A 24,614-nucleotide genomic window follows, 5' to 3' on the forward strand; every position below is an offset into this window, starting at 1 on the left:
TATCTTTGTTAATTTATGGGAACAATACAACTCCTCTGGGACCACCGCTCTAGGCAACAGCCCTGCCTACACCCAGCTGTTTATCTCAGATGTGTGGAGAGAAAAGAAGAACTCCCCACCCTCTCCCAGGCAAGGTCCCACCCAGGGCTCACATACACACACAAACCCTGCAGATGTGAGCTCACTGGCCCCAGTGAAAACCAGCATGGGGCCTGGCGACCACTGGATGGTACAGCTGCACGTACAGATGTACACACGTGCAGATGTGCAGAAGGCCCGGTGGTGGGAGGGCTCTCTACTGATCCAGAGTCCTGTACCTCCCAGCTCTCCTACCCACGGCATGGCCTCAATGTCCCCCTTTCCTTGGCCGTGAACAAAGATCTCCATAGCTGACAGTCATCACAGGGACAGCTGCCCTGACACTGCCCACTCCAGGGCCTTGAGTCCGCTCTGTGGAGAGCCCTGCCCAGCTGTGGCTGGCCTCTGGACCTCTTGGTTGCACAGGCTCTGGCTTCCTTGGAGAGAGTGCCTGCTTCAGCCAGTCCTTCCTCATGGTTCCAGCTCCCGGGAGAGGCGGGACAGTTCCCGCTGGTTGTCAATGACCTTCAGCTGCTGGACATAAGCCCAGGTGCTGGCTGGATTCCGGGTGCTCAGGGACTGCTCAGAACCTGGAGGAAGGGAGAGCCATCAGAGAGAGAGAGAGAGAGAGAGAGAGAGAGAGAGAGAGAGAGAGAGAGAGAGAGAGANGAGAGAGAGAGAGAGAGAGAGAGAGAGAGAGAGAGAGAGAGAGAGAGGCGCCATGGTCACTTCACCAAGCCCACCTCTCTCTCTGGGGAACAGCCTCAGCTCTCTCTCCCCTCCCCTACCTCACATCCTCTCAATCCCAGCCCCCAGACTACTGTCTCTCCCACCACAGAGTCAGGAGGGCAGTGGATGCAAAGTCTGAAGAAAGAAGGTCCCTCCGCCCACCAAGGTCTCAGCATAATACCCATTCTCTGGGTCAAAAGGAACTAAAACAGACTGGATATGGTGGTGTGCGTTTATAATCCTGGAGCTTCAGAAGCTGAGGCAGGAGGATGGAGAGTTCCAAGCCCTGTTTCAAGAAACAAACAAGAAATGGCCAGGCATGGTGGTGTATGCCTTGACTCCAGCACCCAGGAGGTGGAGGCATGGAGATCTTTAGGAGTTTGAAGCTAGCCCGGGCTACATAATGAGTTCCAGGCCAGCAAAGCCAAAAAGGCAAGCAAGCAAAAGCTGGTGGAATAGCTTAGGGCGTGAACTGCTTGTCCTAACAACGTGTCGTGTTGGGCGCCTGTAATTCCCATGCTCAAACAGTCAGATCGCTGGGGCCAGTCTGACAGCCTAGGACACTTGTTAAGTTCCTGGCCAGTGAGAGCTTGTCTCACAAAGAAGAGAGAGCGGCTGTCCAAGGATGACCATCCAAGGCTGTTCTCTGCCCACCGGCCCTGGTGTGTCCTCATATGCAATGGCTGGCATCCATCCTCACACATACACACAGGTGTATGCACACATCAATAAAAATAAAACTTGAAAAAAAAAAGTTCCTTGTGATATGCGTGACGCATGCAGGTGTGAGATAAGGCTATTTTTTTTTTTTAATGAAAACACAGGAAATAGCTCAGGCTTGGAATCTCAGCCTGGGCCACGAGGCAAGACCGTCTCAAAAATCAACCAGCCAAAAAACAAAATGTAAAATAAAAAATAGGAGTAACTCAAAATTCATCGTAGTGGCTGCTGCGGAGAGCGAGCCAGTGGACAGCGGAGAACCAAGTCGCCATCTGTGCTCTCCGCCTGGGACTGAGCCACGGGCTCAGACTATTATGAATATATCGAGCCCAGGACAGCTACCATAGGCAATGACTACTCCATAACGGCATGACCTCCCATCAGATAAGTGCATAGGATGGAGTTAGCACAAGAACTTCACCTCCAGCACTTCCTTTTAGCTTGGGCTAGTGGGGATATCTGTCCCATTCAGGTGCCAACGAACTGTACAAAAGCGTCCGTACGTAAGCGTCCATACGTAAGCGTCCATACGTAAGCGTATGTACGTACGTAAGCGTCTGGCTCTGTCCAGCTACGCCAGCTGTCAGTACCCTGTCCCATCACTTACACGTGGAGATCCTTGATCCCTGGCTGTCCTCGTGGATGTGAGAAACTCGGCTTCTGAGTGGTGATAGAGGCGCTGGGCACAGAGAGAGGGAGAGTCAGGGAGATGGCCCCACGGAGCCTCCCGGGGCGGATGCTGAGGGGCTGTCGCCCAGGAGAGCATCTCTTACCGGTGCTGTGACTTCGGCAGTGGTGAAGCATCCGCACGGCTCTGGCCATCATCCGCTGAGGACAACACAAAGTCATGAGATCTGGCCTGTCAGCCCGAGGTGTCCCCTGCATATGGGGATCTGGGAGTTAAGCTCCCTTTGAACCATGCTGATAGGGACTAGGGGTCTATAAAAAGACAGGGTTATGAATGCTTCAACCCGGCACATCCATGTGCTCAATAAGAGCTGGCAGCAGCTGGAAGACAGGGATCGGGGAAGGCTAAGAGATAGGAGTAGAAAGGGCTCTTATTGAACAGTGTGATGATTTTTTAAATAAGATCTATTTATCTATATGATATACATGGTCACTGTCTTCACACACACCAGAAGAAGACATCAGACCCCATTAGCCAGCTGGGCATTGAACTCAGGACCTCTGCAAGAGCAGTCAGTGCTGTTAACCACTGAGCCATCTCTCTAGCCCAGAACAGTGTGATGTTTGAGGCTATCATCTAGTAGTCCTAAAGGCAGACCCTCCCACGTGCAGTAGAATGAGACAGGAACTACTTTAAAAAAATAGAAAACAAACAAACAAACAAAAAAACCAGGGGGGGGCGCACATCTTTAATCCCAGCACTTGGGAGGCAGAGGCAGACGGATATCTGAGTTTGAGGCCAGTATGGTGGTCTACAGAGTGAGTTCCAGGACAGCCAGGGCTACACAGAGAAACCCTGTCTTGGGAAAAAACAAACAAACAAACAAACAAAACCCAAAACCAAAAACAAGGTCTCTCTATAGCCCAGGCTGTTCTTAAATATAGTAACCCCAGTCTTAGTCTCCTGCCTACTGGGGTTACTTGCACGCATGCCTGGACTCAGGTTCTATCAGTGGACACCCACCCCTGCCCCTTCCTGGGCAGCTGTCACACTGCTAACCCAGACTAGAGGTGGGAGCCCACTTTCCTGAACTCACCATCTTCTCAAAGTTGATGAGGTTCTCTACCAGTGTGTGGTTCCCCTCGTGGATGAAGGTCACATCTGCAAAGGGAGGACTTTCTTTGCTAATAGGTCCCCAAATGCCTCCCTCTCCTGCATCCCAAGAAAGCTGAGGGGCCAACCGTAGGAAGCCTAGGTCCTGTCCCAGTCACACTGCGCTTAGCCTGCAGCAGCCTCAGAGCCATGGCAACTTGCTGGTATCTCCTGGGGTATCTACCACAGCCTTGGCGCAGCCCTGCTGTGTTCCTGCCCTAACTTCTTTCAGCTTGTCAACCTCTGATTGAGCTGAGCACTCCCTGGGTGTCAGCCCTTCAGCTGTCATGGCCACAGAGTGTTAAGGGGCCTACCTTTGAGCAGCAGGGGCATGAAGGGGATGACAGGAGGGGAGAGCTTGGTGAGAGCCAATCGGTACACTCGGTGGTTCCAGGAAGGGTCCTGTGAGGAAAGAAGGCTGCCCTGATGGAGGCTGCATATGATGGCCCACCACAGACCCAGGCCACACTGGAGAGACTCCAAGCCAGCCTCCCCTCATACGGAGGCTCACCGAGGCAGGGTCTGTGGTAGACCAAACAGCACTGAGGCCTGGCTTTCTAAGTTCCCAGTGACCCCAGGAAATCTTCATGGTGATTAATCCCAGAGACCCCAGGTTTCTGGGAAAACCTCTCAGCCTCTCTATCTCTGGTGAGTGTGTTCCCCTGAACCCCTTGGATCCCAGTTTTCTTGAGAACACCCAAGACTGAAAACACGTTGGCTTTCTTCTCTCTGGAACACTACAAAACCTTCAAAAAAAGTTCCTACTCCCGTCTCATTCCTTACTTTTGTCTTACAAGCCCTTTTGTCTGGTCCGCAAGCCCTTTAAGGGTCCAGGAGGGTCCAGTGACAAATATCCTCTTACCTGATACACAATGGGTCACAATGACACATAGTAGGTCTTCTTCTCACTACCTCAAGGAATACCTCTTTGCTGTCAAGTTCAGCCCAAACCCTTGGGCAGAGCAGCCAGAGCCTGGTATCCTCTGACTCCTCCTGCAACTCAGACCCAGGACATCCCGGGGCCTGCTGTGGTCGCATATCCAGGGCAAATGTCCTCTCCATGAATAGCAGAGGGTAGAGTATATTCCACAAGCCCCTATCACTATATTGAGTACCCTCAGCCAGCACCCACAACCACAGACCAGAGGGATCCAGGCTCTAGCTGGGCACCAAAAGCCATGAAAGGCCCAAGCCAGGGTCCAGAGAAGGTGGAAATGGGTCCAGTACTCACCAGCAACCTTTCCAGGGCTGAGTACAGCTTCCGTACTTTATGGGGCAGGCGCTGTAAAGGTGAGACAGGTGAAGGGCCACGGCTGGGAAGAGAGAGCCCCCCCCCCCAACATCCCCCAGGAGGGCAGAAGCCTGGCCTTGGCAGATCCCGGATACTCACCTCCCAGGTGTGGGCCAGCCGGCTGATGGCCGAGTTGCTGAGGCCAAACATGACCGCAAAGAAAGAGTTGAGGTTCTTCTGCTCCTTGAGGCTGTGAGTGAGCACAAGACCCAGACACCCTCAGAGGAAACAGCCAAATCCCCAGAGATGCCTTTGTAGGGTGGGTGGGTTAAGTAAGAGGCAAAGGCTCTGGGAACCCAAGAACAAAAAGAAGGCAGATTGGGCAACGCAGCAGGCAGGGAGAGGGGTTAAGAAAGGGTGGCTGCAGGACTGGCAACACACCACCCTGTCTCTGCACATTCCACTATCCTCCCCGTACCCCATCATCTGCACACACCCTGCAGTCCCAACAGGCACTCACTGGGCTGCCAGCTTGATGAACTTCCGGAGTAGCTGAGCCCGGGAGCCAGGAACAGGGCAGAGACAGAGCTCCGTGGCCACCCAGTACTGCAGCTCGTTGAAGCGCCGCATGAAGCGCTCCAGGTTCGCGGTGGTGACATCCCGCAGGTGCTGGGGGCCCAGGACATAATGGATCAGCTCCACCTGGACGGGCCAAAGACCAGGTCAGCACGCTAGGCCTGGTGTCCCGCCCACACCCTCCTCCTCCTGCTCTACCTCCTGCACCTGGTGGATCCTGTTGAAGAGGTTCCAGTCATGGTCGGTCAGCTGGCCTGCCAGGTCCTTGGCACTCACTAGGTCCAGCATCTCAGAAGAACCCAGAGTGGGGCCCAGCTGCTCAGGGTGTGGGGTCTGCAGGAGAAGAATGCTCAGACACAGGGGGGACCTGGGACAAAAACTCTGCCTGTGGTGGTGAGAGGGACAGCGGACAGACAGACAGGGCACTGCGAAGTAGAGAGGCTTCTCGGGTCTGTGGACAGTGAAAAATGGGCTCTTCTGAGGGGTCACTGTTCTGACAGTTCCCTCATGCTGGAACTCTGGCTTGAGACCCTGGAGTTAGGGTTAGCTAACCCCTCTTTCCCCTTGGCATCTCCAAATGCTGTGGCCAGCCCTCCCTTTTCTCCCAGTGAAGACTCAGGAGCAGCCAGAGGCCATTCTCTGTGGCCACCCCCCACCCAGAACCCACCCTGCCTCCTGGTCCCAGAGTTCCTCGGGCTCTGGCAGCCTGCCTGTCCCTACCAGCTCATGCACTTCCTGTGGGTCGACAACAAAGAGCCGCTCGTTGAGCCCCAGGGATGTGGCCACACCGCGGGCATCTGGCTGCAAGCCAACGACATCTGTGAAGACAGCAGAGGCTGTGCTGAGGGGAGGTGGTTGGGACGGAGGCCAGGGAGCAGCTGGAGGCCCTGCCTAGCTGAAAGTGTTCTTCTTCTGGCGATGGCTGGGGAGAGACTCTAAAGGCACAGGTGCTCATGACCACACCTCGATGCTGCCTGTGGCATCGACTCAGGCAGCACCTGAGACTCGTCACTTATGGACGAGACATCCGCCTTCCTGACCCTCGATTTCCTCTTCAATAAACCAAAGCCTGTAAGGCTTGCCCCAACTACTTCCCAGGCCATTTTTATAAGTGTGGCTGCTGCAGGGAAAAGATGTGTATAAAAAAAAAAAAAAAAACCAAAAACAAAAAACTCTGGAAATTAGGAAATGGCCTATCTACCTCTTAATGTTGACCTTCATCAGCTATGGACTGGACAATACTTGAGTCTTCCCATCTCTGGGCCCTTGACCAGTGGCTTCCAAAGTATGGCATACAAGACTACTCATGTGTCCAGAGAAAAACTTAGCTCTTCTATTTAATCCACTTTGTCTATTTTCTTCTATTAATCCATTTCTTCTATTTTGTGTATAGCTTTATAATCACATGTTGAGGAAGTGGTTTTATATATAATGTATACGCAAGTGTACACTTAGGGAGATTTGTACATTTTTTTTTAATTTATTTTATTTATGTGAGTACACTTTAGCCATTTTCAGACACACCAGTAGAGGGCATCAGATCCCATTGCAGATGGTTGTGAGCCACCATGTGGGTGCTGGGAATTGAACTCAGGACCTCTGGAAGAGCAGTCAGTGTTCTTACCTGCTGGGCCATCTCTCCAATAGAGCATTGGCTAGTGACCATCAGTGGTCTGAAAAATGACTGCCGCATAGTAGGATCTCAATAAAGGACACTGAGCAGCAGTGACTCTCCAGGTAGCCACCAGAGGGCAGTGCTTCCCAGAGCCCAGGTGAGCTCTAGAGTCACTCCTGCTGACTCCTGAAGGGTGAGGGCTTTTCTCTTAGCCACCCTTGCCACAGTTCCCTGATGACCCCAGTTCCTGACTGCTGGGCTCTGACCGTCAAGTCCAGGCTACACTACTCAAGGATAACAATGGCTTTTAGCGTGCCAAAAATCTCCCAAAGCAGGTCCTGATAACGTAGACAGGAGTCTAGGAAGAGACGTGCTAGACTCAGGGTTGTATGTCTTGTGGGCATCGGCAGTCTAACAGCTACAGACTCTCATAAGAGTGCAGTCACTTGGCAGACAAGGACATGGAGAGGCAGAGAGGCCCAGGGTGCCCCAGTTGGGTCGTAGTTAATGTGAAATTCTCTCCCTAACCCTGGGAGTCTATGTTCACCATCACCCAGCAGATCTGTCAGAGTCGCTGTAGGAACTAGCACATTGCTGCTTCGTAGATGATGCTTCAAAATGTTTTCTATTAGGGCCGAAAAGGTGGCTCAGCAGTCAGGGACACTGGTTACTCTTCCAGAGGACCTGGGTTCTATTCCTACCCCACTTGGTAGCTCACAACCTTGTGTATGTCTTGTTTCAGGGGGTCTAACCCCCTCTTCTGAGTTTCACAGGAATCAAACACATGTAAGCCTGCAGAGGCCATCCATTTGGGCAAAATAACCACTACGTATAAAATAAAAACAACACTATCTTTAAAACCTTATTTTAAAAGTGTTTGCAGTCCTGGTTAGTTAGTTCATCATTCTGACACAAGCTAGGCTCATCTAGGAAGAAGGAACCTCAAGTGAGAAAATGTCTCTGTCGGGCTGGCCTGTAGCAAGTTCTTGATTAATGATTAATCTGGAAGGCCCAGCCCACTGTGGGCAGTGCCACACTGGGAATGTGGTCCTGGGTTCTATAAGAAAGCAGGCTGAGCAAGCCATTGGGAGAAGCCAGAAAAAGCCATGGCCACTGCTTTGGTTCCTGCATTGTGTTTCTTCCCCGACTTCCCTTTACAGGGGACTGGATTTTTGTTGTGTGTGTTTGTTTGTTTGTTTGTTTGTTTGTTTGTTTGTTTTTCAAGACAGGGTTTATCTGGGTAGCCTTGGCTGTCCTGGAACTCATTCTGTAGACCAGGCTGGCTTCGAACTCAGAAATCTGCCTGCCTTTGCCTCCCAAGTGCTGGGAATAAAGGTGTGCGCCACCACTGCCCCACAGGGGGCTGTTAAGATGAAAGATGAGATATTCATTTGCTTCTCCAAAATTCTTTTGATCATGCTTTTTATGACAAAGCCAGAAAGCAAACTAGGAAATCTGCTGAATAACTTAAAAAAAGGAGGACTATCTAAAATCAAAGGCTAGCCACAGGCTCACTAACTCCATTAGCTCTGGGAGTAGGCTGAATTCTCTTGAGCGCCAGCTTCCATGGTGGAAAAAAGGGGATAGGATTTCCTCCTGTGGGCTGGAGAGATGGTTCAGGGGTTAAGACCACCGACTGTTCTTCCAAAGGTCCTGAGTTCAATTCCCAGCAACCACATGGTAGCTCACAACCATCTGTAATAGGGATCCAATACCCTGTTCTGGTGTCTGAAGATAGCTATAGTGCACTCATATAAATAAAATTTAAAAAGTCTTTAAAAATAAAGATATCCTCTGTTGAGACAGCGCTGGGGAATGAGTGAGTGTATAGGAATGGTACATGTCAGAAAGCATGCTGAACACTTTCTTGTCTTAATTCTCACAAATCCTCTATCAGGCCTCGCCATTTTACCATCTCTGCTTTACAAACGAAGAGCTCATACAGAGAGCTCACACACCCCGGGTCGGGAGCCACAGCCAGTGAGCGAACCAACCGGCTGGGTCCTCGAGCATTGCTTCTGAAACAGCCAGAAGAGATGTGGTAATCCTGCCGCAATTCAGGGCATGAACAGTAACGGTCTGAATTCAAGGGAGTGGGTTTGGATGCGACGGTGCTCTCTCAGGGCAGAGAGTTAATCCAGAGATACAACTCACCACCGGCAGAATTGACCTTCACCAACACCTGTCCCTTGGTCCAGTGGTCCTCATGGGCCAAAGCTGCCATCACTTCTCTCACCGAGGCCGTCACCGGCAGGTGCAGGGTCAGCACTGAGTGGTCAGGTCTGCAGATGTCGTAGGGGACTGGAGGGGAGGGGGTGGAGATGAGCTGGAAGCAGAAACCTGGTCTCCCCTCCCCACGAGGAGTAGGGCCCTAGCTCAGCAGCAAGAAGACTCCCATAGGCCAGAAACAGGATACAAGGCATGGCAAAGTGGGTTGATATCAAGGCCCGGTGGGGAGTCCCAGACCTGAGGAAGCAGCACAGGTGGCTGACAACCTGCTTGGCACAGCTGTAGAAAAGACCCTGAGGAGGGCCAAGTCTTCCCCTAGCCCACAACAACAACAGCCAGGCAAGAGGGACAGAGACAGCATGCCTGACCTGCTCAGTTACCCCACCCACCTTTGTCCCCAACTCGGATGGCACCCGCGCTGCTTGGGAGGGGTTCCTCCTGGTTAGGGAGCCAAACAGGTGCATTCCGGGCCTGAAAGGGAAACAGAACAAGGCTCCAGAGACCAGGGACAACAGACAGGGGAAAGTCAGGGAGGGTCTCTGTCACCGCCAGCAGGGACCCCCAAAGGATCCGTCCTACTCCCAGGGGCTCTGCTGGCCGCATGAACCCAAAGTTCAGGGAGCCAGGCTTGAGGAGACCCAGAGGTCAAGCGCAGGCCAGTCATCTGATAGGGGAGGGGGTGGGGTTGAGCCACCTCCATAAACAGGGCCAGGGCTGTTCCAGGATGGAAATGTCTGGGCCTGGTTGCTTTTCTTTTTCCTCCCTTCTGCAAGCATTTGCTACAAAGTGGGCGGGCCCAGTTCTTTTTTTTTTTTTTTTTCTTCTTTCCTTCCCTCGCTAGCATTTGCTACAAAGTGGACATTGTTCTGGATGTCTAAATATGCAAGGTCGTCCTCAGAGAAAAATATTTTCAGTCCCGGTTTTGTGAACGTGATAAATGAGGCTCAGAGAAGTGAAGTGACGGGCTACAGGGTACACAGCCGCCGCGCGTGGCTAGAAAACTTGCGCTCTCTGTTCCCCCCTGTCCTGCAAGAGCTGCCCTGTCCCAGTGGGCTGCAAATGCCAAATAGCCTTTCTGTGAGCTGTCCTAACATGGGCTCACCTGACTTCCCCTTTCTCTCCAAATCTGGTACTTTCTCTCTGCCTCTAAATGGAGCTGGCCCCCTGCTCTCTGCCCCTTCCTGGACAGTTCCACCATGAGTGCCACCTGAGCACCTGAACCTGTGCTGGGCTCACCAGGGCCCCGGCCTTAAAGTTACATCCCCATCCATCACCCAGTGCTCCAGGCTCTCACACCTGGGGGTCCCCTCATCCCTGTCCCTTCCGAGTTTATACTCCTCACTGCTCCCTAGAGATTACCACTTTCTTCTGGGTTCTTCGCTTAAATGGGTCCCCAGTGCCATCTCTCCTACCTCAAAAGTAACCCCCCACACACACACCCGGCGCAGCCACTCATTTCTAACCCATGTGAGCAGAGCCACACTGAGCTGGGGACAGAATCCGTCATTGCTTGTCCCCTTTAACCTTTCAACAATTCCAAGGCGGGATCCTAGGAGGAGTAACTCTGGCCCCTGACCCCCTTCCTGGTCTCCTCTCCAGCCTCTAGCACTGCCTGGAGCCCTGTTTGTCATCATCAGCTCCTGGGACACGTCTCTAAGCCTCATGGTACCTCAGCACGTCAGCGAGTCATCTTTTCTCTGCCTGCTCTCTCAGGCGCCTCTGACTGCATCAGGAGACTATTTCACAGTTCTGCTCCTCTAGTGACTGTGAACCCACAAGCTGGGGGCCCCTCCTGCCACACCATCCAGCATCCAGCAGGGTCTCTGACATTCCTGGGTGACTGGCATTGATTCCTCAGTGTCAGCCACATGCAGAAGCAAGCAAGGGCCCCTCATGTCCAGCCCTACATCCTGATGGGATGGGATGTAACAGATATGAACATCGCAACTTCTGGGGTGTGGGGGAGGAGCCTAGTATCGGAAGAGGAGAAAGGAAGAATTGTAGAAAGCAGGGAGAGGGGACCCCTGGGTATGAGAAGTTTGAGGCAATGAGCCAGGTTCCCTTAGCAAACAAAGGAAAGCATCTACAAGGTGAGTGCTTTGAAGAAACCAGAAAGGACGTCTGGGGATGCTCAGGATGGGAACAGGAAGGCCTCTTGGGGACACACATTCTGGCTCTGTTCAGAACAAGGGTCACAGAAGACAGGCCATGCAGAAGGCTAAATACAAGGTCCTGGGGTGAGGCCAACTGTGACTACAGCAGGAAGGAGCCTCTGGCTGGCCGGGCGGGGCCGGCTGGAGCCAAGTTGCTCACTTTTGAATTCACATCCCTATGACCAACCCAGCTTCCTTTCCTCCTAGTTCTTTCTCATACCACTCCTCAACCAAATCTTTTTTTTGTTGTTGTTGTTTTGTTTTTGTTTTTCAAGACAGGGTTTCTCTTTATAGCTCTGGCTGTCCTGGAACTCACTTTGTGGACCAGGCTGGCCTCGAACTCAGAAATCCGCCTGCCTCTGCCTCCCGAGTGCTGGGATTAAAGGCGTGCGCCACCATGCCCGGCTCCTCAACCAAATCTTACCTCCAGTCACAACTGCCACACCTCCTCCCCAGCCCCACCTGGAGCCCGGGGACGGGCCTTATCAGGCCATCTAAGCACCTACACCACCACCCACCAGAAACCCTTGGCTCTCTGGGATGAACCCAGTCACCCGTCTCATCTCCCAGCCACAACTGCAGGCCTGAATCACCTCCCAAAGGAATACAAGCTCCCCAGGGTAAGGATGAAGGTGTCCCCTTCACCCTTGTAGCTCTCACACAGGACCTTCTCTGATGCACCCAGCACAGGCCAAGGACACTCGGGTGTCAGGGGCTGGAGGGGCAGAGGGAAGATGGCAGGCTGGGCAGAGAGGAAAAACAAGAGGCGGGACAGGCACCTTGGTCTGCGGAGATACATTCCCACAGCCATTCTCCAACCTGCAGAGAAGAGTGAGAGAGAGAGCCACTGAGGACCCTGGCAGGCAGGACACTCTCAGGGCCAGTGGCCACAGTGGTCTGGATCCCATCTTGCCCTTTCCAGAGGTTCAGAGGGATGTGAGAAGGGACATACACAGGGCAGGGGGCAAGGTGTGTTTAAAACCCGGATTGGCTTCTGTGGTTTCCCAGAGGCCAGAAGGAAGGGAGGAAGCAGGAGCAAGATACAGGTTCTTGGGATGTGAGTGAGCTCTTGTCCCAGCTACCCCCAGAGATGTCTGGGGAAGCAAGATAAACTCAAAGGAGTTGATCGATGGACAGGGCCAGTGGACATTGGTACCATACTCCACAGTAATTGGCCAAAGGGGAGACGTAAGTATGCAAGTGCATTCAATGTATAGAATGAACGAAAGGATGACTGTAGCATATGTGGGAACGGAACAGCGGCTGATAAGAACCCCTCATGGGCTAAGACAAGCTGCCTAGCCTGGGGGCCTGGATGCACCAGGGCCAGCAGCTCAGCCCCTGCTGCACAAAGAGGACGGATAAGCTTCCGTCACTGGTCACCTGTGGTGTCGCCGTCTCTCCGGATACTGTTCCCTCAGCAAGTTGCTAAGTCGGGCATCTCTGCTCACCAGGTCTGAGAGTTTCTGGGAAGGGCCAAGAGTCAGCCCCTGGGACGGCTGCAGCTGTACCTTCCTGGGTCAGCCCAGCCAGCCCAGCTCTACTCCCAGGTACCTGGAGGAAACTGGTGGCCACGGGATCCGAGTGGAGCATCGGGCTATACAGGGCCACCCACCGGCTGACTAGCCGCAGGATCTGCTGCCTCTTGTTGCAGATGTAGGTGCTGCGTTCCTGCTCGCTGCCTCCAGCAGGGTCTGCTGGCTCCACGTGGAAAGTGGACACCAGTCAAGGGAACCACAACAAGTCACTGAGGCCACCCATCATACAGGACCCGACGGCTCAGGGAACCAGGGAAGGGTCATACGGCGGCCACTTTGAGATTCCTTCCCTCATCTCGACACCCCACCCCACCCTGTACCCACCCATCATCCTGTGGGTGGAAGGATATTGGTGCAGGAGGGCAGTGAAGAGCTGGGTGCTGGGCATGAAGACACTGTGGGTCAGCAGGAAGTCACTGAGGAACGCCTCTGTTGGGCAGGGTTAGGGTTGGGGAGGGATTTCAGCCCGAGTCATAGCTCACCTATATGGGCACCCGGAATATACGTCCCCTAAGTCAGCACAAGCAAGGGAAGCGGTACCCAGCCCCTGTGACAGTTCTCTCCACCCAAGCAAAGATCACTTCCTGCCAAGTGCCAGGATGCACCCATCTAGAACCTGCCGAGGTCAGGCTGCAGTGCCCTCCCCGATGACTCAGAGAACAGGGAGAGTGTCTTCTGTCGCTACCTGTTGGGTCGTGAGCACTGGAATCCGGTCTCATAGCCTCCAACAGCAGTTCTAGGATTTTCTCTGGGGTGCCAGACATGACCGTATACCTAGGGGCAAAACAGTAAATCGATAGCATGTGTCCTAGGGACATCACCCCCCCCCACGCCCTGCACACAGACATCAATAACTGATTACATCACACCTTACGGTTGGCTAGCCCTAGTCCATCTTGGAGAGGGGGCATTGATTATCCTCTCAGTCCCTCAGTGCCTCCCACCCCCAGATGGGCAAAGGGCATCAAGCGTGGCATGGAAACAGAGCAAGGCTTGGAGGTGCGAGAAGCATACTGGGTAGGGCAGTGTGGAGCTGTGTTGGGAGAGACATGATAGGCTTGTTACCGGTTCCTGCCTGGGGTCGGGGGGCGGGAAGGGCCAGCACCCTGAGAGGTTCTCTCCAGAACCAAGACCACTTTGCCATGTTCTTCCAGTCTCATGGTTTTTGCTTCCACATCCTGGAGAAGGAGCCACACTCACGCTAAAACCCTAGGCTGCCCTTCAGATCTCCTGTACCACCTCCCTTCCAAACCTAGAGGCCCAGAGGCCCCCTAAGGGGGCCTCAGCTCTTCTCCAGATCCACCTGCATCAGACCTCTCCTCCCTCAGTGCCTCCACAGACCCAACCCCTCAATCCCTGCCCTGGCCAGTCCTTGTTCTCTCACGCCAAACTGTGGATGTCCACTCCCAGCCAGATCCCAAGTGTCCTTACAAATTCTCTCTGAATGCCAGTGCCTCTGCCCAGATTCCGCCCCCCCCCGCCATGTCCTCACCACCACCACCTCCCAACCCCCACCCTGAGGCACCTTGATGATGCGGTTGAAGTCCTGCTTGTCCACACGCAGAAAGTGACAGTTATTTTCTCGAAGGATGATGGTGGCTGCCCGAGGTGCATCGTTCACCAGAGCCAGCTGTCCAAAGTCATCTCCCTCGTGCAACGTGGTCACCAGCCCCTGAAGCCAGGACTCAATCATAGCCCGTCCCTACCCACCAGCCCTTGGTAGGAGGGACAGACTGGGCCAAATGTGTGGGATCAGCAGCCTTGGGGCTATCAAAAGAAGTGTCCATGAGGACATGAAGTAAAGACCGTTGACATCTATCCCGGTGGGCTGGAGGGAGGGCTTACCTTGCCATGGGTCACCACATTGACAGATCCTTTCCAGATAATGTACCACGAGGTACCCTTGTCCCCCTGGCTGAACACTGGCAGAAACACCAATCAGATTTGTCCCTTCCTATCACCCACCACTGTCCCATGGCTCCAGACACGGTGGCCAACCCAACTTACACACAGTTCCTGCCTTGCTGTGTGGTTCAAAGAGTAGAACAGCAGCTAATTCCCGCTTCACCTAGGGGCAGAGAAGAGAAGTTCAATAGAGGTAGCCTTGGGGAAAGAGAGACAAGCTGAGAGTCAGGGTATATCCAAAGACAGCACTGGAGGATAGAGCTATGGTCAGGACACTTGTCCCTGGGATGTGGCAGAGATAGAGTAAGGGGACGGAATGGACAATATTTAAACTGAGGTCTGGTGGTAAGAAACTAGGTGGAGAGACTGCAGAGATGGCTCAGTGGTTAAGAGCCCTGGCTATGCTTCCAGAGGACCTGGGTTCAATTCCCAGCATCCAGGTTGACAGCTCACAACCATCTGTAATGTCAGTTCCAGGGGATCCAGTGCCCTGTCCTAGATTCCATGGGCACCAGGCATGCATGTTGTGCACAGACACATTCAGGCGGGCAAACACATCCATACACATAAAGAAATAAAATATTTTAAAACTGTAATTTTAAAAAGAAGACCTTGGACAAAGGTCTTCCTCATAGCCATAGACAAGGGGAGGGAACTGCCCTCCTCCCTCCTCCCTCCTCCCTCCCTCCTTCCTCTCCTCCCCCACCCCCCATCTAGCAGTAGGAAGGGGTCTGGCTAAAGAACAAGCCAGTTGTGTATACTGACCGAGTTAGAAAGGTGGGCCACCGCCTTGATATGCAGCAGCTCTTCAAAGATGAGGTCCAGTTCTTCATCTGTACGCTGACCTGGGCTGCAAGAGCAGAGGAAGCCCTGAGAAGCGTGGATCTGAGCCAGGGAGGTGCCATGCCACGCCACCTGCCCGCTGGGGCCTGGGGCCAACTGGCCACTCCACAGCAATCAGTCAAGCCAATGGTTATCAATAGCAGGCTTTGTGGGTGAGCCCCAGGGACGGGCACTGTGCTAAGCACCGTCTGTGGACTGTTTCATTCTACTCTCACGAGGACATGAGCAAGGATGATCCTCACTTGACAGAAGAGGAAGGAAGCTGGCTGGAGAGGCCCAAGTCACCCAGTGAGTAGCTAGCTGGTTGGACTAGAATTTGAATCCTGACCTCTTTCTGTCCAAAATCCATATCCTCTGTCAGTGGGGAGGGCCTTTAGATCCTCTGGTCCTACACCCTCAGGAATAGAAGGAGAGATGGTCTGGGATGTGGGGGCTGAGCCTCTACTGCCTAGGTCCTTTCCCCAAGATGAACCAGAGAGCCTATGGGGTTTGAACTGAAGGCTGTGTGGGAACGGGAGCAGAAGCAGGCTCTCCACTCACGGCTTCCGGAGCGCCACGGTGAGTAGGGCATCAGGCCCTCGCTGGGACAGGAGGGCCATAGCCTCAGCTAGCTCCTCTTCCACGTCATGAGTTCCTGCAGGCTCGGGCTCCGGTCCAGGGAACCTGTAGAATTGGGCATCTCGGTCCTGGAAGGTCCAGTCATGTTTTACTGGGGAGCCAAGACATGGCAAAGAAAAGAAAATCAGGCGAGGTATTGATTGGACTTAATTCTAGCAATATCAGAATGCCTTATCCAGCGGTTCTCAAACTGTGTATCGAGACCCCTTTGGGGGAATCACATATCAGATAATTATATTATGATCCGTAACAGTAGCAGAATTATAGATATGAAGTAGCAACAAAATAATTTTATGGTTGGGGTCACCACAACACAAGGGGTCTCGGCCTTAGGGAGGTGGTGAACCACTTGCCTTAAACCTCTCCACAGCTCCCACCAGAGTCCACTCCCCAGGTCGGGTCTCCCTACCCCCCACCCAGTCCTAGTGCCCAGAGTTCAGCTCACCATGGCAAAGGGCACCCTCATCCAGCAACACCTGGCAGATGCCCACGGCTTGGCTCCGTGAGTGGACCCCAAGCCCCAGAGCCAAGATCCCATCCACTAGCTCCCGGCCAGAGCAGCACTGCCTGTGGGGAATGGCAGGGGGTCAGAGAATCAAAGTGGGAGGATGCCGAACTCTATCCAAAGGCACCACCCATCCAGGCCCAAGTGCAGCTCTTCTACACCCCCCACTCCTACCACCCCCTAGCCCCCCACTCCCCACCCTACCCCACTCCGCCCCACACCCCCCTTTGCAAAGCAGGGCTGGGCCCAGATTCTTGCCGGAGAGAAGGGAAGGAAAGACCGGATCCCAACTCACCACTCACCGATATAGTCGCAGATGGTATTTTCTGTCTCGGATGAGGGTAGGGTAAGTGGCCAAGAGATGGCGGTGCAGGAGCTTCCCTGCCTTGTGCACATGCTCTGTGGTGGCCTGGGACAAAGCAGGGAAGGGCACCACAGACTTAGACCCTGAACACCGTCCCCTGCAGCCCGTAGCCCCTCCCAACTCTGCCTTCCTCAGCTCCTACCTGCTCCAGACTCACTCTGAAGTCCAGGGAGCCCTCGCTGTTGGTAAGTGGTGTCTGAGGACAGTAGAAAGAGTTTGCAGGTCAGCGGGAGCTCTTCAGACTCACGGAGTGGGACCCCCTCCCTGCCCCTCTCAGAAGACACCTTTTCCGACACCAGTGTGCTGCTGGTGAGAACCCCAAGATCCCTATTCTGCGCAGCCAGGGTCCACACGTACTCAGGCTGCCAGGCAAACAGGCCCCCTGTGTGGCTGGTCGGGGGTGGTGCTAAAGGAAGTTAGAAGATGTGCTACAAGATTCAGGAGAGGCCAGGGCGTGAACACCTTGGGAGGCCTGGGAACACCAGCTTCTGGCTGGGTCTACAGGCTGACCTCAGGCTCAGATCTGTGTCCAACCACAGGGTCTGGACTAAATCTCTATGTACAAAATCGCTAAAGCGTAAATAAGAGAAACTCTCGAGCTTTTGGAGGGCCCCCACGAGCCGGCACAGATTGCGTGTTTAAACACTGCCTGGTGTATAGTTGTGCACATGTTAGCTTTTACTCTCTAAAATGGCAGAGGTGTGGCAGTGGCTGACAGGCCACAGCCCTGTAAGGATAGGGAAGGCCTTGGTAGCCCGGATCGGGCTTACCATAGAAACATTGTCTAAAGATGCTCTTGGTAACAATGTTTCCACCAGGGGCTCCAAGGCAAAAGTGCCCTGCCGAACAGACATGAAGGCCCTCACAACCCTCTTGTCCATCCATCTGAAAATGGAGAGCCTATGCCCAGTTTCCGGCAGGCTGCTCTGTTGTCTACAAGCCCTCCCAAGGCATCCTTTCCAGCTCAGAGCATATCCACCTTCCTGACACCCCCACATCCTAGGTGTGCTAGGCAGACATGATGTGTTCCCTCACGACTTTCAGGGAAACAAGTCTGCATGTGCATAACTAACCACGCAGGCGCTGGATTGTCAACCAGGTATGGGTAAATTGGAGCTCCCACCCAAAGCGGTCTCATTTCCACCCATTCCGCCCACCACACCTCCCTACGCTCAAGGAGAAGTGTTGGCTGGGGCTGTGGGATCCAAGACCTTTCCCTGAGACGCAGATTCTAAGCAGAGGCATCTTTTCACTATACCCAAGCAAAGACCTGACATGAGTGCCTAGCCCAACATGGGGTGGAAGTCACAGGGTGTCCCAAGGGTATCTCTGTCCGGGTCACGAGCCCAGGCCAGTGCCAGACACACAGCCCTAGAGACTTAAGGACAGGAAATGAGGAGGAGGAGGAGCCAGAAAGGGAGGCAGAGCAGGAATGTATCCAGCCAGGCCCTATGTTGGAACAAACAGTGCCCGAGTGCTAATGACTTCTTGTTATTTGTATCAAAATGCCCAAGTCACCCTAGCTCCTGTCCCAGCTCCCTGTGGTGCCCACAGCCCAGGCTCTAGCTGGGCTCCATTACTATTGTTGTTAGATTTGTGTGTGTGTGTGTTCATAGAAGATAGACAAGGATCAGATTCCCTGGAACTGGAGTTACAGGTAGCTATGACACTGTTGCTAGGGGTCAAACTCAAGCCTTCTACAAATTCAGCAAATGTTCTTATGCACAGAGCCATCTCTTCAGTTATTTTTTTTTTTTTTTTGGTGGTGGAGGGGGGAGGGTGCAAGGTCTCCTGCAGTCAAGGCTAAAGTCATTAAGTATCTGAGCATGTCCTTGACCTTCCGATCAGTACCCAGGGCTCCATGTTAAGTGAGCACGTTATCAACTGACCCCTAGCCCACCCTTCCTGGAATTATCTTGACCCGGGAAGCCACATGACCAAGGTGGTCACTTCCTGCCCTGCTCCAAGGGATGGGCACGGGAGGGGGGGGGGGATATTCACTGCCAAGGGTTACACAGTTGCTCAGCAAGGCAAGATCGGAGGTGCTGCCTCTGTGTGAAGCAGGTGTTTGGATTCTATTTCTAAGCCAGCGAAAAAAGGTTACATAAGCCACCCTAACAGGTGGTAAACAGCACTCACACCGGAACTGCCTGACTCCACAGCCCATGCTCCCAGCCCTGCCTCCTCTCCTGAGTTCAACCCTGTTCTCATGTCTTCACTGCAGGCCACAGCCATAGAAATAGCAGGGCCACTCTGCCCTCAGGACCATTCTACAGGCAGAACAAGGGGCGAGCCTGTGACCACAGCCCTCTGTGTCCTTGTCATGCTCCTGCGGATGGGACCCTTGGAACCAGGCAGGGGGAGGACCGCTAATGAGCAGCAGTGGGCATGCGTGTGGCCTCCAGATGCCTATGTTCGGATGCTGGTTTCTGAGTGGCAGCCAGAGTGTGTAACCTTATGGTGATTCAAGCTCTCTGTGGGCCAGCTTCTTGTCTGTGAAGGGGACTGGCAATAAAAGTACCTACTCCCGAGAGTTATCATCATATTATTTAAGTAGGTTAGTAATCTGAAACCCATGGGATGGTGCCTGCTGCCTACAGTAACTGCTTGGAAAACACTAATGCAGTAACTGAGGGTTTTGTTTATTTTTTTGCTTTATTTATTTATTTATTTATTTATTTATTTATTTATTTATTTATTTTTGGTTTGCCTTTTCAAGACTGGGTTTCTCTGTGTGGCCCTGGCTGTCCTGGAACTCACTCTGTAGACCAGGCTGGCCTCAAACTCAGAAATCCACCTGCCTCTGCCTCCCGAGTGCTGGGATTAAAGGCCTGTGCCACCTCACACCGCCACTTTCTTATTTCTTATGTGTACCTACTCCCTTGACATAGGAGCTACAGCTGGCCCTGGACTTGGACTCATGACCCTAATTGTCATGTTGAGGTCCTCAGTTGGCTCGGCCTTCACCTATCAAATCTTCTTAGCCTGGGACAGGCAGGATCCCAGGTAAAAGACGATGTGCTGGCATTAGCCAGATGGCCGGCCCCACCCTACTTCCCTGTCACTAAGTGTCAGAGCTTGGCTAGATAGAGAGTCAGGGACAGCCCCGGGACCCACCAGACCAGTTCCTTTGGTCATGGCTAAGGTCCTAGGCCAGGTTGTGCATGGAGCAGGGACACAGAGGGTGTCGGAGGTATTCTGCAGGTAGATCTTGCAGCTCAGCCACTCAGCAGCTGTGGAGCCCTTCACCAGCTGCTTGACCTCTCTGCGCCTCCCTCCTCACATCTGTAAGATTGAAACCATTAGGACTGATCCCATCAGGCAGGCTGTTGTGAGCACATTTAGTATGACAAATACAAAGCTGTCATAGGGCATGGGACACAACTACTGTGACTCTTAGCCACTATTATTATTTGGATGGATTTGAGAATAGAGCCACTTCCCCCCAAAACTGTCCAGTCTTGCTTGAGCCTTTGGGGCCCACCCAAGGTCACTCTGAGCTTTCTCTTGTTCTCACATCTAGTACAAGACCTCATCTCTCCCACATCTTTTTCAAAGCTGTTTTTCACCCCATTGCTATGCCGCCTTTACCATAGCCAGTCACATCTGGCTGTGAGCCCCTGGATCTACCCTGCTTCCTTTTTCTCTTATCCTGGTCTCTGATGAACTAACTCTTCTTTAGAAGGTGAACCCACTTCCCTCTACTCTTTCTAAAGAGGGGGATGTAGCCCAAACAGCCCAGGCCTACCTTCCTGGCCTCTGGGCTGTCCTTCTTCAGCCCGTGCATGCACACGCCCTACTGCCACTTGCAACCTCACAGGAACACTTCACGAATCAAAAGAGCCATAAGAGAGCCAAGAGGTGCAGCCTCCATGGGGGTCAGAGAGCCTCTTAAGTCCAGGCACAAAAGGCTGAACCTACCTCACTCCACTCATAGGGATGGGCATGGTGGAGAGAGGGGAAACAGTTATTCCAAGCAGCCTAGACCCATTGCCTCCATACCTGGCAGAGGAGGGCCTTGCTTTCAGACCTCTGGCCCCCTTTACACCTCAGCAGCCCCCACACAATCTGGCCCTTCCTTTCTGAGGTCTTAGGGGAGAACAAGACTGAAGAGGACTTCTCCACCCTCTCAAACTTCCGATCCCAAGAGATTCCCCAGTGACCTCATTGTCCTGGTAACTGACCTTCTCCTACCCCCTACCTAGCTTCTCCAAGCTGGGAAGGGGACAGGAAATGCACAAGTAATTATAGCCTGAAAGGGAGGGCGGGTTCCAGCCGGCTAGATTCCAGCAGGAACTACTGGACTGACCCAGAGCCTGTGTAGGGTTGTGGGATAGGACGAGCCTCCCCTCCCATCCCCGCCCCTATCAGAAAGACGCAGGGAGAGAGGGGCTAGCAGGGACTCAACTCCAGTGCCAAGGGTCTCCTCTAGACCCACCTAGGGCTTTCTCAGCCCAGTGTCCTCTATTAGAAATGGAAGTAGCGTTTGGACAAGGTAGGAAAAGGAGATAACCAATCGTGATATTTTTTACTCAAAAAGACTTGCTGGTGAGAGATGATCCTTTCTAAGACTGTCACCCATTCCTGTCTTCTCTCCACCGTCCACACAGTACCCTCTGCCCCCTACACACACACACACACACAGAGCATACAGACAGGACTATTGTTCCCAGTAGTTGGAAAGAGAAGACTCTTGGAGCCTGGAGCCTGGTTCCTGCCTTTCGCCCTCCCTAGCCCCTGTCTTTCTCACTGGCTTCCTTCAGCAGTCCTTCTCCACCCAGAAACCTCTTCAGTCCCCCGTGGCCAGGTGCCAAGCTTTATCCACACAAATACCTCACCCCAGGAGCCAAAAAAACAGATTCAGCCCAGTTCAATTGTTCACGAAAGGAGACCGTTGCCACGGCAATGTGTCAGGAACAGTAACCAAGCTAATTTCACCCCCATTTGACCTGGCCCCACATCTCCCACTGCCTCACAGAAAGAACTCAAACATGTAAGTCCATGTCTGGCACATGGAGGTGATGGATAAATGATAAAGCCCTTTCCTGCTCACCCATCGGTGGCTGAATGGGGCAGCACAGCATGCAGGCATTACAGGCTCATTGTGTGACCAGCAAAACACACACTGCCACCAAACTTCGATGCCTTCTCTTCACCCAGATGAATTTGCTCTGGAGAAAGCTGCCTGGCTCACCAGCACTACAATCCAGACTCTTCCAGCCCTGACCCAGCCTGGCAGAGGGCCGGTACTCACCCAGCGGAGTCCCTGGATGCAGCTGGGGCGCCGGTGCTCGAACACTAGCTGGTAAGAGCAGCAGCGGGGACGGTGCATTCTCTTCAACACCATATTGAGCAGCGTGCCCTCCGGAACCACGTCCGGGAGACCTCCCACCTGCGGTGCCCCCACAGCTGGACTCTCCACCACAGCTGGGCCCACCTGCCAGTGGTTCTCACCTGGCCAGCTGACCTGGGATGTGGGGAGGAAAGAGGACAGCCATCGGTCGGAGGAGCTGGACCTCCCCACTACCACCCCTGGCTTAGCGTCCTCTGGACTTGGACTGGTCATGCGGAGGTGCGGCAACCCTGCCAGGAGCCGGGGGAGGGACAGGAAGACCTGCCCCGGGTCCTGCTGGCTTGGCGCACCTAGGGGTCTCCACTCGACTCACGATGGGGCTCTTCTCAGTTCTGGCTGGAATTCGGCCCCACCTCACTACCCATGTCCTGAAGGCATGTCCACCTTTGTACACACACTAGATCCCCAGAAGCAGCTTTTCCTCAAATTCTCCTCCCCGCCACTCTTTCCCACCCAAACTCCCCCACGTGTCGGCTTCCTCTCCCGCCCTTTCCAGCAGCTTTCTTTGGCCCTGACTCTGGCCCACCTTACCTTCATGTTTCTTCTCCAGCTCACACCGCGGTGCTCGCCCTAGCAAGAGGCTGCAGGATCCCTGGAGTGCTCCAGGGCCGTTCCGTCCGGGAATCCTGGAGCGGTATGAGTGTGAGTCCCGAGGTGCAGCGAAGGGCCAGCCCCTAGCCGGACAGGTTGCCTGGAGCAGCAAGATGCAGGGCTAGGCACATAGGATGAATAGAGGGCTGGGGGTGTGGGGCAGCCCCCGCCCCTTCCCAAAGGCTAAGAACTCCGAGCCTCCGCCTCCGTCCCAGATGTAAGAGCCAGCTGGCACAGGGCGTTCAAGCGAAGCTGCAGCTGGCACCAGTCCGGGCGGGAGCTGTCACACCCCCTGCGCTGCCCGCCCCTTCCCCTCCCCGGACAGGCCAAGGGGGCGGGGAGCAGGCACGAGCTATACCGTAGGGGTGGGCATAGGGGAAGGGGCAGGACCAACAGCTGATGGAGTCCCTACCCGGGACTACGTCAGTGGGTTCAAGCTTCTGTCCAGAAGCCTCAGCGGGTAGGAAGTGCCTTAGGGTATCTGCCCCTGCCGCTGCCCGGGTGCCGGGTTAGGGGCGGTGATGGCTGCACCCGCCGCCACGTGGCCAAGACGAGAAATGCAAACAAGGAAACTAGGGAAGGGGGAGGGAGTGAGTCATGGCGGCCCCACCCGGGAGGGAAATCCGGGCTGGGGCCGCTTCCTGGCCTGGGGCGTCCGGCCTCCTGTTTGGGTTCAGGGTTTCCAGCAGCCCGGGGCTGGAACTGGGCAGCCTTCCCGTGGGGGAATCCCGTTGCCTGGCTTCCCACCTTTGCCCTCCCAATCTCATACACTGGCGCGGGTGGGGAAATTGAGGCTGGCAGGGAGGGACTGCATTCCAGATGGAAAGAGAGACCAGTGGTTGGATTTACTGTGCCGGGGCTTGGATTTGTGGCAGAGTTTCAAAGACAGGCTGGGCTTTGGGGGCCATGCCCCGTCCCCCAAATGCTCCCCTATGCCGGGCAAGGTGAACGCAGAGCACACCTCCTCCCTGGGCCTCTTTCCCCCTTCCACACAGATGGCCGGCACTTCGCTCTTCGCTCTTCGTCTCACTCGCTCCTGCTTCCTAGTGGACAGACTGTGACCAGGAACAGTGATTTCCGTGGCGCCCGGTGATTGCTCCGGACATTGATGAGGGTCTAGAAGAAGGCACAGGTTCCACCCCAGCGTTTTAAAGCTTTCTAGCCTCCTCTCTTCTTTCCCACTGCCATTAAACCAGGAAGGGGAAGAGAGGGCTAAATCCAGCATAGCTAAGCCCATTTCCACCCAGAACTGAGAACTTTAACCACCATTTAAAAACTGAATTTAAATGTGTATGTGTCTCAACAGTTTTTCTCTCCCCAAGGGCACGACTGGTTTAACTCCTCAAATTCTGGTTCCATCCTATTGGCATGAAATGGGAAGTCTGAGCTTTGAACGAACATTTTGAACAAACAGGTCATCTGTAGTGCCCACCCTTTGAGGCACACTAGTGGAGATTTCTCTGCTCCTCTGAGGAAAGAGGGGGACCTGGAAAGGAGTCTGCCTCACTACCCAGGTTCCTAGAACTTGGAAGAATAGCTTGAATACTTGGCCTAAAAGGAGAGGAGATGGGTGGGTAGTGTCTCGCATGTGCAGTTGTAGGTGAAATGGTGGCCGCAGTCAGGATGCTGGATCTGCCCTAGTCTTTGCAAAAGAGTTTTCTGAAATTAACTATGGAGTAGGAAGGGGGGTGTTTCCTATTCCTGCTGCCCCACTTAGGTCAAGCGAGAAAGATGCTAAGAGATGCAGCAGGACCTGTGACTACTTCTTTCAATGCCTTATTTTTAA

General features: G+C 53.7%; 1 protein-coding gene across 8 annotated transcripts; it reads right to left on the reverse strand.

The window, feature by feature from the left end:
* Rapgef3 (Rap guanine nucleotide exchange factor 3) lies at window positions 1-23,807 on the reverse strand. Of its 8 annotated transcripts, none has more exons than XM_029469931.1 (29): window positions 23,790-23,807; window positions 22,769-22,928; window positions 22,139-22,351; window positions 17,027-17,080; window positions 16,823-16,929; window positions 16,461-16,582; window positions 15,938-16,106; window positions 15,320-15,404; window positions 14,657-14,717; window positions 14,495-14,571; window positions 14,175-14,321; window positions 13,715-13,827; window positions 13,335-13,423; window positions 13,000-13,078; window positions 12,666-12,825; window positions 12,495-12,577; window positions 11,891-11,930; window positions 9,348-9,429; window positions 8,884-9,030; window positions 5,835-5,932; window positions 5,313-5,447; window positions 5,059-5,240; window positions 4,698-4,788; window positions 4,539-4,589; window positions 3,622-3,709; window positions 3,252-3,316; window positions 2,301-2,355; window positions 2,135-2,206; window positions 1-668 (listed from the first exon to the last, which is right to left on the reverse strand). In XM_029469931.1, exons 2-29 carry the CDS (start codon window positions 22,772-22,774, stop codon window positions 550-552), a joined length of 2,790 nt encoding a protein of 929 aa, XP_029325791.1. In that variant the 5' UTR covers window positions 22,775-22,928; window positions 23,790-23,807; the 3' UTR covers window positions 1-549. The 8 variants fall into 8 exon arrangements, with proteins under 8 accessions (XP_029325791.1, XP_029325790.1, XP_029325792.1 ...); XM_029469930.1 differs by lacking the exon at window positions 23,790-23,807 and adding an exon at window positions 23,241-23,312; XM_029469932.1 differs by lacking the exon at window positions 23,790-23,807 and having other exon boundaries at window positions 5,322-5,447; window positions 22,769-23,181.
* Window positions 23,808-24,614: the final 807 nt, after the last annotated feature.

Source organism: Mus caroli, chromosome 15, assembly GCF_900094665.2.
Source record: "Mus caroli chromosome 15, CAROLI_EIJ_v1.1, whole genome shotgun sequence".
Classification (NCBI taxonomy): domain Eukaryota; kingdom Metazoa; phylum Chordata; class Mammalia; order Rodentia; family Muridae; genus Mus; species Mus caroli.